Consider the following 10,825-nt stretch of genomic DNA (forward strand, 5'->3'; position numbering starts at 1 on the left):
GTGGTTTCTTCTCCGAGTTTAATAAACTAGAATAATTTATTTGACAGAACACAGAAACAACACAGATACGGTGGAGAAACCAAAGAAGCAAGTATCGATGACCAGTACAAAGTAACCACTTTACAAAAAAAAAAAAAAAAGGAAAAAAAATAGGTACCGCGCTGCCCAGTCAGGTTTACCCAAAAAGTAAAAAACAACGGGGCTCGGCTCAGCTCGGCCGAGGAAGAGGCGTTTGCCCCCACTGGCGGGGAAAGGGCTTGGAGCGCACGGGGAGGGGAGCGGAGCGGCGCAGAGCACCGGCGATGCCCCCCGCCGGCTCCAGCGCCGCTCAGGATGTGCCCACAGACCTGCACGGGAAAGAGCAGCTCAGGCAGCTGGATGCAGAGTGACAACACGGCGCAGCTGGACGGTTATAGTTGCTGTCGCGATCGGGCGATCTGTAGGCTCCCGGAACAGGTAGAAAACAAACTTAATAATCATACAAAATAGAAGCAGCCTAATGCGCGGGCGGCGCCGGAGCGGGGCGGCGCGGGAGCCCGCTTATCTGTCGTTGAGCTGCGGGGAGCTCGCGCGCTCCTCCTCTTCCTCCTTGTCGTCCTTCACACCCTTGAGCCGCTGCCGGGCGAAGTCTTCGAACACGATGTCGTCGTCACTGGCGGGGACACAGGGGAGCGGGCGTTAGCGGGAGGACGGGGCGCGCGGGGCATCAACCCTGCAGCTCCCGGCTCTTCCGCACGGGCTTTTTCCGCAGCTTGGAGGCTCTTAAAAAAAAAAACAAAACCTTTGCAAGCTGCTTAATTTGCAACGGCCTCAGCCCAAAAGGGAGCCGGGGCATCGCGGCCCCGTGCGCGCGGCCGCCCGGGCCGGCGCCTCCTCACTGCCGTTCTCCTGTTTGGAAAGACATGCAAAGCGGGGTCCGGAGCGGGGCGGGAAGCGGGGCGAGACGGGCACGGCATGCGCTGCGGGGCGGGCGGCCATGCGAGCGCCGGCGGGCGAGAGGCGGGTGACGCGTGCACGTTCCCATGCAGACCCCGGCCCGGCGGGGGGTTCTCTTACTTTGTGTCAAGTTCTATCAGATTTGTATCTATGGGAGCTTCGTTCTCTGGAACTGAACACAGGCAAGGGGGGCGCGGGGTTAGCCCCCGACGGGCGCGGAGCTGCCGTACCCGGGCACCGCTCCGCCGCCTCCCCGCCACCCGCGCCGGCGGCACTCACCGTCCCGGTGCGCCGGCTCCTCCTTGGGCTTGGGGTGCATGAGCGTGAAGGGGAGCTCCACCGCCACGTCGCTGCAAGGCGGAGCGGGGCAGCGCTCGGGGGCTGCAGCAGCTCGAGGCTCCCGCAGCGGGCGCCCCGAGCGGAGCCTTCGGAGACGGCACCGGCCCCGGCCCCGCGGCGCTGCCTGCCGACGACGGGTCGACCCGCGCTGCAAGCGCCGGAGCTGTTTCCGGCGGGACGCGGCCTTACCTGGAGGCGAGGTCTCCCAGCAGGCTGCCGGCGGGTGGAGGAGACCAGAAATTAGTCCTCGCTCCCGCCCTGGACATGGCCCCAACCCCGGCCCATCCGGCCCTGGCGACCGTGGCCACCCCATACGCGTGTCCGGAGCGGCCGGCGGAGGGATGCCGAGCCGCCCTGGTGCCGCGGCACTCACCCTCCTCGTGACACCACCAGCTTCACCTTCACTTTGTAGGAGACGATGATGCCCAGGATCTCCTTGTTGGCGCCGTCTCTTAACCTGGGGGAAGAGGTGGCCGGGGCGGGGGGAGGATGAGCATGGAGCCGGCCGCACGTGCCCATTGCAGCCTCTCCGGCCACCCTGGGATGCACCAGGTCTCCTCCTCCTCCTCCTCCCCAGGCATCACCCCGGGCACCAAGTGCAGCGCCGCAGGAAGCCGGTGGCTCGCTTGGACACCTCGGCTAGCGCAAAGTGCCTCGTTCTTGCCCCCAAAACCGCGTGGGGGCAAGTGGAGGACGGGGTCTCACAGCGTGCTGGAGGCCAGGTTGGTGTCCTCGTGCTTGAGCTTGCCGTCGAGCGCCAGCCCGCGCTTCTCCCGGTTGTTGGCGAGGAAGGGTGTCAGCGTGTAGACCTTGCAGAACGTTGAGCTCGGGGCCACCACGTCGCTGGGGATGGTGGCACCCATCAGCCAGCGCCCAAAACCACCTCCCCTGGGGCCACCACAACGCCCCTTCCTTCCCCCAGCTCCGGGGCCTGCGGGAGCCAGTGGGCACCTGGCCCCCAGGACACCAGGGCCACCAAAGCCCAACCAGCCTCTTCCCTCCGGAGCGTGGCTCTGGGCCACCCGCTGGCTGGAAAAGCAGGCAAACCTCGGCGCTTTGGGCTCAGGTGCCCTGAGGCCACCACTCACTCGGCGTCCTCCGCAGCCACGGGGCACTTGTACTGGGCCGTGTTGAAGAGGCAGATGTCGGCGTACTGGCGCACTGGGGTGGGAGAGGGGAGAAGCCAGGTGAGCGCCGGGTGGCAGCTCCCGTGGGCACTGGGACCGAGGGCAAAGCCCACCTGAGATTTTGATCTTCTTCACCATCTTGTTGGTGTTGTTGGTGACGTGGACGTTCACGCTGATGGGCTCCCCGTGGTAGTAGATCTGCGGCGGAGAGCCAAGCTAGTGAGATGTCCCTCCCCACCTTTGGCCGTACCGCACCAGGAGCCGCACGGGGCTGTGCTACCTCCTTGTCCAGGGACGCCTCGAGGTGCAGCGGCTTGTCCGACATGAGGAACTGCCGGGTGGTCTCGGCCATGGGCTGGGGGCCGGGCCGCTCCGGGGCGTACTGCACCTTGCGGATCACCAGGCGCACCGAGTTCCTGCAGGGCATTGCCACAAGAGAACCCAGGCGTCCGGGCGCCGAGGCCACCTCCGGCCACCCCTTTTCTCGGCCCGTCTCAACCCTCTTTCCGTATGGGTCATTGAGTCAGAAGAACGACCTTCCCCTGCCAAAGACACTCGCCCAGGGCTGGGAGGGAGGGCAGCCCTGTGGGACGTGCAGCAGACCTGGCTGCACACGCGTCGGGCTGCACGTCCCCACAAGATGCCAAGGTTGGTTTCCCCGCCTAGAGCCACAGTGAGCATCTCCATCCCAGCCACATCTCAGAGAACACCACCTTCCCAGCCCCAGCCCAGAGGACATCACCTTCCCAGCCCCATCCTCAAGGACACCACCTTCCCAGCCCCAGCCCAGAGGACATCACCTTCCCAGCCCCATCCTCGAGGACACCACCTTCCCAGCCCCAGCCCAGAGGACATCACCTTCCCAGCCCCATCCTCAAGGACACCACCTTCCCAGCCCCAGCCCGGAGGACATCACCTTCCCAGCCCCATCCTCGAGGACATCACCTTCCCAGCCCCAGCCTGGAGGACGTCACCTTCCCAGCCCCATCCTGGAGAACACCACTTTCCCAGCCCCAGCCCGGAGGTCATCACCTTCCCAGCTCCATCCTCGAGGACACCACCTTCCCAGCCCCATCCCGGAGAACACTACTTTCCCAGCCCCAGCCCGGAGGTCATCACCTTCCCAGCCCCAGCCTGGAGGACACCTCCATCCCAGCCCCATCCTGGAGGACACCTCCATCCCAGCCCCATCCTGGAGGATACCACCTTCCCAGCCCCAGCCTGGGGGACACCTCCATCCCAGCCTGCCTACTGGGGGGTACTAAATCCAGGCGCCCCTTCCCCACTGCAGGTCCCTGCGTCTGCCAGGCCCGCGTACCCGAAGGCTGCTGCTCCTGTGTGTCCCCCCCCTGCTCCAGCCGGGCATCACCCTCCCTGCTCACCTCTTGTGGATTTTCTCCTCCAGGTTCTCGGCGCAGAACGCTTTGACCTCATAGTCCACACCGCAGGCCTGGAAACCAGGAGGGGGCAGAAAACGAGGTGGATAAATCCCTTCGCACCTCAGCACGCGGCTAGAACGGAGCCGGCGTGTGCCAAGAGCCTCTCCGGAGGGAACCCCGCTGCCGCTGCGCGGCCGGGGGGCGCAGGCAGCCGTACGGCACGTGCCCCAGGCCCAGAGCACCCGTGCCCAGAGGACGCTGGCGAGCAGCCCCGTGGCCGAGATGGCCTCGGGGACGATTCCCTGCCCCGCGTGTCCCCGCTTTCCAGGAGCGCGATCTTCCCGGCTGATGCTTCGAGGCTCCAGGGCCATCCAAGAGTGCAATTCCTTAATTTTTTTTTGGAAGGGCAACACAGCAAAATGCCTTCTGCTAGTCTGGAGCGGGGTGAGGAGCAGCAGCGGGGAGACCACCACCCATCCTCCCGCCCCCGGGGCCACGGGACAGCGCAGGGGGCAGGTGGGGCCGCGGAGCGCCGTACCTTCCCCGTGTCCTCCGGGCCCGGCTGCAGCGTCACGGAGCAGGGCAGGTTGGGAGGGATCTGGAAGGGAAAGCGCCGGCTCAGCCCGGCGCGGCGGGGCTGGACCGCGATTCCCGCGGCGCCGTGAGCCCCGACGGCGCCCGGGAGGGAGCAGAGCAGCTCCGCACCCCTTTAGTTGCATTTTACCCTTGGTTATTTTTAATTTTTTTTTTTTTGGCCTGGTAGAAACCAAAGCCCAAATCGCCCAAGATCCCCGCTCAGTCTCCAAAGCCCCCCCCCGCCAAGCCCCGCGGGTTATAAACCCCGCTAATCCCGTCGGTAATCCGGCGGCTCGGGCAGCATCACGGCTCTCCGGCGCCCGCCGTGCCTCGGTTTCCCCGCGGCAAGAGCCCACCTCGAAGGTGAAGGGGTAGGCGTGCTCGCCCAGCTTCTTGATGAGCCGCTCCTGCAGCCGCGTCAGCGGCTTCTTCTCCTCGGGCGCCGGCGGGAAGGCCTGCGCGTTGGCCACGAAGAGGTCCTTGCGGAAGGTGAGCCCCAGCACGTCCAGGTCCTCGCGGCCGTAGCGGAAAGCGCAGGTCAGCGTCACGAAGACTGGCGAGGGCGGCAAGAGGGGAGAGGGGCTCGGGGGGGCCGCCGGCGGCGAGCCCCCCCCCCCCGCCGCCGCCCCCGCCAGCCCCCCGGCATCGCCGCTACCTTTCCTCTCCTTCAGGTACTCGGGGTCCACCAGCACGACGCCGTCTGCAAGGGAGCAGGGGCCGCGTCGGCGCCCGCCGGCCGAGCGACGACCGCGCTCCTCGCCAGCGCCTCGTCCCGACCCGTGCCGTCCCGTCCCGCCGGCGGCGGCTCCACTCACCCACGGGGTCCACCACGTCGATGTGGTCCACGAAGTCCCGCTTGCCCAGGTAGACGGTGAGCTGCGGCGAGAGGAGAGCCGGGGCGGGCGCTCGGCACCCTCCTCCCCTCCTTCCCTCCATCCCCTCCTCCCTCCCCAAACCCCTTCCCGTCTCCCCGGCCCGGCCCGGCTCACCTTCCCGTTGGGACTCGCTTTCTTAAACACCCTGCAAAAGAGGAGAGCGGCGGCGCTGAGCGGGCTGCTCGGGGCCGCGCGAGCCTCCGCCGGAGCCGCCTTTTCCCACTCAGCCGCCCCCGCCGGGAAGCTTTTCCTATAAATCTCCGCGTGCAATTGGTGTCGCCTTACAGCTGTCGGCCGGGGAAAGCGGCTGCATTCGGCTAATGGCCCCGCGCCTGCAGCCCCGCCGCGGCTCCGCGTCGGCACGCTCCCGCGGGAGCGGCGCTGCCGTTGCCAGCCCGGACGGCGGCCGCGGCACGGGGCTGCCGGAGCGCCCCGGGACGGACGCGGCGCCTCGCGCGCAGGGTTAGACGCCAGCCCAGAGCTCCAGAGTCCCTTCTGCACCGCCTGGGGTGCAGCCGTGGGGATGTCTCCCGGGGCGGGGGGGGGGCCTCCTGCACACGCCCCCCACGAGAACGACGGGATGCTCTGGGGCTGCCTGGCACCGCTGCTGTGCAAGGTGCCGTGCAAGGTGCCTGCAAAGGCCCTGCGGCTCTAGGTGCTGTGCACAGTGCTGTGCAAGGTGCCTGCAAAGGCCCTGCCGCTCTAGGTGCTGTGCAAGGTGCCGTGCAAGGTGTCTGCAAAGGCCCTGCGGCTCTAGGTGCTGTGCACGGTGCCGTGCAAGGTGCCTGCAAAGGCCCTGCGGCTCTAGGTGCTGTGCACAGTGCTGTGCAAGGTGCCTGCAAAGGCCCTGCCGCTCTAGGTGCTGTGCAAGGTGCCGTGCAAGGTGTCTGCAAAGGCCCTGCGGCTCTAGGTGCTGTGCACGGTGCCGTGCAAGGTGCCTGCAAAGGCCCTGCGGCTCTAGGTGCTGTGCACGGTGCCGTGCAAGGTGCCTGCAAAGGCCCTGCGGCTCTAGGTGCTGCTCTGGGTGCCGTGCAAGGGGTCTGCAAAGGCCCTGCGGCTCTAGGTGCTGTGCAAGGTGCCGTGCAAGGTGCCTGCAAAGGCCCTGCGGCTCTAGGTGCTGTGCACAGTGCCGTGCAAGGTGTCTGCAAAGGCCCTGCGGCTCTAGGTGCTGTGCAAGGTGCCGTGCAAGGTGTCTGCAAAGGCCCTGTGGCTCTAGGTGCTGTGCAAGGTGCCGTGCAAGGTGTCTGCAAAGGCCCTGTGGCTCTAGGTGCTGTGCAAGGTGCCGTGCAAGGTGTCTGCAAAGGCCCTGTGGCTCTAGGTGCTGTGCACAGTGCCGTGCAAGGTGCCTGCAAAGGCCCTGCGGCTCTAGGTGCTGTGCAAGGTGCCGTGCAAGGTGTCTGCAAAGGCCCTGCGGCTCTAGGTGCTGTGCAAGGTGCCGTGCAAGGTGCCTGCAAAGGCCCTGCGGCTCTAGGTGCTGTGCACGGTGCCGTGCAAGGTGTCTGCAAAGGCCCTGCGGCTCTAGGTGCTGCTCTGGGTGCCGTGCAAGGTGTCTGCAAAGGCCCTGCGGCTCTAGGTGCTGTGCAAGGTGCCTGCAAAGGCCCTGCGGCTCTAGGTGCTGTGCAAGGTGCCGTGCAAGGTGTCTGCAAAGGCCCTGCGGCTCTAGGTGCTGCTCTGGGTGCCGTGCAAGGTGCCTGCAAAGGCCCTGCGGCTCTAGGTGCTCCTCTGGGTGCCGTGCAAGGTGCCTGCAAAGGCCCTGCAGCTCTAGGTGCTGCTTTGGGTGCCATGCAGGGTGCCTGCAAAGGCCCTGCAGCTCTAGGTGCTCCTCTGGGTGCCATGCAAGGGGTCTGCAAAGGCCCTGCGGCACTAGGTGCTGTGCAAGGTGCCATGCAAGGTGCCTGCAAAGGCCCTGCGGCTCTAGGTGCTGCTTTGGGTGCCGTGCAAGGGGTCTGCAAAGGCCCTGCGGCTCTAGGTGCTGCTCTGGGTGCCATACAAGCTGTCTGCAAATGCCCTGCGGCTCTAGATGCCGTGCAAGGTGTCTGCAAAGGCCCTGCGGCTCTCGGTGCTGTGCAAGGTGCCGTGCAAGGTGTCTGCAAAGGCCCTGCGGCTCTAGGTGCTGCTCTGGGTGCCGTGCAAGGTGCCTGCAAAGGCCCTGCGGCTCTAGGTGCTGTGCACAGTGCCGTGCAAGGTGCCTGCAAAGGCCCTGCGGCTCTAGGTGCTGCTCTGGGTGCCGTGCAAGGTGCCTGCAAAGGCCCTGCGGCTCTAGGTGCGGCTCTAGATGCCGTGCAAGGTGTCTGCAAAGGCCCTGCGGCTCTCGGTGCTGTGCAAGGTGCCGTGCAAGGTGTCTGCAAAGGCCCTGCGGCTCTAGGTGCTGCTCTGGGTGCCGTGCAAGGTGCCTGCAAAGGCCCTGCGGCTCTAGATGCCGTGCAAGGTGTCTGCAAAGGCCCTGCGGCTCTAGGTGCTGCTCTGGGTGCCGTGCAAGGTGCCTGCAAAGGCCCTGCGGCTCTCGGTGCTGTGCAAGGTGCCGTGCAAGGTGCCTGCAAAGGCCCTGCTGCTCTGGGCAAGTTGCCCTGCAAGGTGCTGCCCAAAGACCCAGTATGGGGAGCTTTCTGCCTCTCAGGGCACACAGACATGGCCTGAGTCTCCCCAGACCATGCAGCGGGCCTTGACAGAGCTGGGGCAGCGCACGGACCCCCTGAGCGCCAGCGCAAAGCCTTCCGACCAAAGTGGGAGCCCTTCTGCGCGGTGCAGCAGGACCCCCCCCAGCCGGTGCCAGCAGCGATGCCTGGGGCCGGGAGCCCATGGGAACCGCCGCGGCGGCGGGTGACCTGTTCGTGGAGGCTCTATCGACCTTATTTGCTGCTTCCCGGGGAAAACAAAGCCCTGCTATTTCAGCTAAGCTCCACCGTTTAGCAACCAAATACCAGGCTAAGCTGTAATAAGGACATAACCATGGTAATGGGAGCCAGGGCCAGCCGGCAGCACCGTCGTGTGTGGCTCCCCTCCAGGAAATTTGTTTCTCCCTCTTTCCCCTCCTTGGGGACAGCCGAGTGGGGGGTGCGCTTGGAAAGGGTCGGCACGGAGGGGTTTCCCTCCGCGGGAAGCCGACGGCTGGGCAGAGGGGTGAAATGCAAACTTCAAAGTTTGTGCTTGGTGCAGGCACAGAAAGCGGGGTTTGGCGAGGAAACGCCACCTCCTTCCTCTGCTTCCTGCTCCCCTCGAAAGCCGGAAAGCGATAAAATTGGTTGAAACCAGAACAACCCCCTTGGCGCAGCCTGGAAGCGGCTCCTTCCTTAGGCAGCAAGGAGACGGGACCGAGGCGCAGCCCGTCCTGCGCCCCGCAGCTCCGCGAGCTCCCGGGAGAGGCGCCGAGAGCAGCCGGTTCCCGCGCTCCAGCCCAGTTCCTGCGGTCTGGCCCGGTCCCCCCGGCTCCATGCCCTCATTGCCCACACCAACCCTTTAATAAATCCCGGGAAAAGCGGGAGCCGCGGTACACGCCGCCCGAGCAGTGAGCAGGAAAATAAAATCCACTTGGAGCAGCAAGAAGCAACACAGAAGCAAATCGACAAGGGACCACGAGGGCAGGAACGTAACGCATGCCGGGAGCACCGGGTTTTATGGAAAACTGCTTTTTTTTGGGGGGGGGGGGGAAGAAGGAATTCCCCTTCCCTGCGGCGAGACGCTGCCGAAAACGCAGCTGTCGCTGTGAATGAGGAGCGAGCCGGGCGGGTATTTGCAGGGGGGTCGTTGACCTTCGAAGGCCGATGGGGGTTTTAGGGCCACAGGCGGCCGCGCTGGTGCACGGCAGCGATACCCCAGCGATGACATCAATTCCCTTCGGAGCCGGCGCGGAGGCGCGCGCTCCGCCGGCCCTCGGGGCTGCCGCTCGATCTAATTAGCTCCACAGGCCGACAAGGGACCCGGGGTGGGACGTGGGAGCGCCGCCAGGTCAGGCGCACGCCGGCATCGCCGCCCTCCCGTTTCCTCCCGCTCGGCATTTCCCGTGCCCTGCCGAGCCCGGAGGAAACCTGCGGGAAAAGCTGCCCCTTTGGCCCAGCCACCCCCGTCCGAAAACGCTTCCTCGCCGACGTCGCCCTGAAACAGCTCTCGCCGGCCCTGGGATTCCTTGGCAAGGAAGCGAGTCGGCTCTTGGATCCGGGATGTCTGGATCCTGCTGTTATCCCGAGAGTTTGTTCTGCAAACAAAGGCCAGGAAGCCCGAGTCTCCCATCCCGGGCCGGCTTCCAGCGCCCGGGCGCTCCGCAGGCGCGTCCCGGCGAGCTCGGCCCCGCGCCTCGAGCCCGCGGCACCGCTCCGCGTTCGGCCGAGGGGGATCGCGGGAACGCAGGGCTGGGAAAGGCAGCGGACGCTGGCGGGATGCTCCGGCCCCGCACAGTTCGGAGCTGCCGACGGTGGTGGGTGCCGCGGACCCGCAGCTCCCGTCTCGCCTCCGGGGCGAATCCTGACGCCCGCGGCCCCGGCACGCTCCGTTTTGCACGGAGCTGGTCGGCTGCGGATGCAAAACGCCAGGGCCCTGCTCCCCGGCCTGGCCCAAAAGCCACCGTTTCCCCATGAAAATCAAGGCGGCCCCATCCAGGGGCTGCTGCGGGGGGCTCGGGTCCCGCGACCCCGCGGGGAGACCGAAGGAAGCGGAAGAAACATGTTTTTTTCCGGGTGCTCCCGGAGCCCGGAGGTGTCAGGGGGGCTCTGCGGAGCCCCAAGTGAACCCGGGCCCGGGGGGCGCCGAGCCGGGCGGGCGAAGCGGAGCAGCACCTAGCCTGGCACGCCGTCCCCAGGGCCGCTCCGAATCGAACCACGAGCGTTTCAACGACCTGCAAAGCTCGGGGGGATGGAGGGGGGAACTGGACCAGCTCGGACCCCCACAGCCCGCCCGAGCAGCAGGGGGAGGCTCGGTCCCGCCCCCCTCCCCCCGCGCCCTCCGCTGCCTTAAGTGCCCGTAAATAATTAACGGCGTCGAGGCCACCCGGGAGCATCCGAGGGAAAAGGAGCCGCGGGAACCGTCCGGGCTGACTAATCACGGCCGAGCCGGGGGCAGCGGCCCCCGCGTCGCCGGAGCCCAGCAAGGGGGGGGGCGGCGGGAGCGGAGCCCCCCGGACCCCCGCCCCGGGCGCAGCGAGCCCCGCCGGGCTGCTGAGATCCCGCAGCCGGGCAGCGCCGACGGGGGGGGGGCGGAGGAGGGGGGGGTGCACCCGATCGTGCTCGGCGCAGGGCCCGGCCGAGCCGAGCCGAGCCGAGCCGAGCCGGGCGGGTCTCCCGCGCGCCGGGCCGCGAGCAGCGGGATGCTCGAGGCGCGGCAGCCGGCGCGGCGGCTCCTCCGCGGGGCCGAGCGCTCCCGCCCGCGCCCCGCCGGCCCGGGGGATGCCGCAGGCCCGGCGGCGGCGGCTGCACTCGCGCTCCCTCCCCGCCGCGCCTCAGTTTCCCCGGTGCGAGGCGGCGCCGCGCACTCACCGGGTGCCTCGGTCTCCCATGGCGCCGGCGGGCAGCGCCGGGCGAGCCCGCAAAATCCGCGGCGGCGGCGGGCGGGCTGCGGCGGCTCCGCTCTCGCCGCTGCAGAGCGCAGCGCAGCGCAGCGCAGC

The 10,825-nt window shown here is 67.3% G+C and overlaps 1 protein-coding gene across 2 annotated transcripts; it reads right to left on the minus strand.

The window, feature by feature from the left end:
* Nucleotides 1–10,825, minus strand: ARRB1 (arrestin beta 1). 2 transcript variants are annotated; one of them, XM_062567490.1, is made up of 16 exons: nucleotides 10,698–10,824; nucleotides 5,347–5,377; nucleotides 5,173–5,233; nucleotides 5,013–5,057; nucleotides 4,714–4,910; nucleotides 4,320–4,379; nucleotides 3,785–3,852; nucleotides 2,683–2,818; nucleotides 2,516–2,600; nucleotides 2,364–2,436; nucleotides 1,981–2,118; nucleotides 1,649–1,732; nucleotides 1,465–1,488; nucleotides 1,216–1,286; nucleotides 1,057–1,108; nucleotides 1–652 (listed from the first exon to the last, which is right to left on the minus strand). In XM_062567490.1, exons 1-16 carry the CDS (start codon nucleotides 10,715–10,717, stop codon nucleotides 541–543), a joined length of 1,257 nt encoding a protein of 418 aa, XP_062423474.1. In that variant the 5' UTR covers nucleotides 10,718–10,824; the 3' UTR covers nucleotides 1–540. The 2 variants fall into 2 exon arrangements, with proteins under 2 accessions (XP_062423474.1, XP_062423475.1); XM_062567491.1 differs by lacking the exon at nucleotides 1–652 and adding an exon at nucleotides 660–761 and having other exon boundaries at nucleotides 10,698–10,825.

The sequence above is a fragment of the Rhea pennata genome, chromosome 1 (genome assembly GCF_028389875.1).
Source record: "Rhea pennata isolate bPtePen1 chromosome 1, bPtePen1.pri, whole genome shotgun sequence".
In the NCBI taxonomy this organism is placed as follows: domain Eukaryota; kingdom Metazoa; phylum Chordata; class Aves; order Rheiformes; family Rheidae; genus Rhea; species Rhea pennata.

What these genes read in the sequence shown, in the direction of transcription:
- ARRB1 (XM_062567490.1), bottom strand. Translation starts at nt 10,717, where the DNA reads ATGGGAGACCGAGGCACCCG. An exon ending in ATGGGAGACCGAGGCACCCG is followed by an intron (nt 5,378 to 10,697) that starts GTGAGTGCGCGG and finishes CCTCTTTTGCAG; the next exon opens with GGTGTTTAAGAAAGCGAGTC. An exon ending in GCCCGGAGGACACGGGGAAG is followed by an intron (nt 3,853 to 4,319) that starts GTACGGCGCTCC and finishes CCTGGTTTCCAG; the next exon opens with GCCTGCGGTGTGGACTATGA.